Raw genomic sequence first — 1,366 nt, forward strand, 5'->3', positions numbered from 1 at the left:
AAAATGGGGATTGGATTTTATTGAACCTTTTAAACCAGTGGCAGCTCACACAGGTAATATGTATATTTTGACAGCCACGGATTATGCTACCAAATGGGTGGAGACATGGCCTTTGAAAGATAATACTACATTTTCTGTGGCTTGGTGTTTATATAAGGATGTTTTTTCCAGAAATGGCTGCCCTATTGAGCTGGTTAGTGATCAGGGTAGCCATTTTTTGAATAAGGTGATGGAGAGAATGCTACGGTTTTACTTTGTATTGCATAGGAAATATTCTCCATATTACGCTCAGGCGAATGGGCAGGTGGAATCAACTAATAGGCAATTGGTTCGTATTCTAACAAAGTTAGTGAATATGCATAGAACGGATTCGGCTGTGAAACTTTCTTCCGCATTATTGTCTTATCGGACAGCGTATAAAGTGGCAACAGGATTGACTCCTTTCAAGTTGGCATTTGGTATGGAGGCAATTACCCCAGTGGAGCATGTGGTTCCGAGTTTGCGGATGTTTATTGCGGATAAGCTTCTTCCGGAAGATTCCGTAATTTATCGTTTGGATGTTTTGCAGGAACTAGATGAAGAGTGATTGCGCAGTTTTGCGGTGTTGCAAGATCTACAATTCAGGCAAAAGAAATGGTTGGATCGCCCTAAAGCACGAAAATTTTTACGGGGACAATTGGTCCTAGTATTTAATTCTCGCCTTGAGAAGATTCCTGGGAAGCTAAAATTACGATGGTCGGGACCATTCTGGATTTTTAAAGCATGCGGGCCCACTTCTTTTGCTTGGCGGATTTACGGGGGGAGGTGATTTCAGTGCCGGTGAGTGGATTTTGACTATGCCATTATTTTTCACCTACCTCGATTCAGTGTCCCTTTGCTATGGTACAAGAGCCAGAAGCCACCTTAATCATGATTGAAAATTCTTTTGCATGCAATCTTGGAAAGCGGGAAAAGGGCAATGATGATGGCGACACAGTGGCACACCCTATTTTGAGAACTCTTTGTGAGTGGTTTAGTGCATGCAGTCAATACTTCATACTATCCTCACGTTTTTTGCATCGCGCTCACAAGGTTCTCTTACCTCATTTCTCTCTACTTCTGTGTCTTTTCGCTACCATGACAGCTTTCCTGCTGCAATGCATCCCATTTACTCTAGTGCAGTAGCTAGCTCTTCGTAGAGTGGATGCTTGGATGCAAGATTTGCGCCTGTGAGTTTTTGCCAACCTAGATTGGCAAGGAATCCCTGTCCACCCGCAGGCCATAGCGTTGATCGAGCAACTGCTATTGGGGATATGGTGCAGATTAACAACCAACAAATTCAGCTGACAGTAGCAGAGAGAATTTCAAGAGTTGTTGTTTGCCCAGT

The 1,366-nt window shown here is 43.2% G+C and overlaps 1 protein-coding gene across 1 annotated transcript; it reads left to right on the top strand.

The window, feature by feature from the left end:
- Positions 1 to 229: 229 nt before the first annotated feature.
- Positions 230 to 586, top strand: LOC147441229 (uncharacterized). Its single transcript, XM_086483409.1, has one exon. It carries the CDS (start codon positions 230 to 232, stop codon positions 584 to 586), a length of 357 nt encoding a protein of 118 aa, XP_086339535.1.
- The last annotated feature ends 780 nt before the right edge of the window (positions 587 to 1,366 follow it).

Source organism: Adiantum capillus-veneris, chromosome 15, assembly GCF_014529385.1.
Source record: "Adiantum capillus-veneris isolate H3 chromosome 15, ASM1452938v2, whole genome shotgun sequence".
Taxonomy (NCBI): Eukaryota; Viridiplantae; Streptophyta; class Polypodiopsida; order Polypodiales; family Pteridaceae; genus Adiantum; species Adiantum capillus-veneris.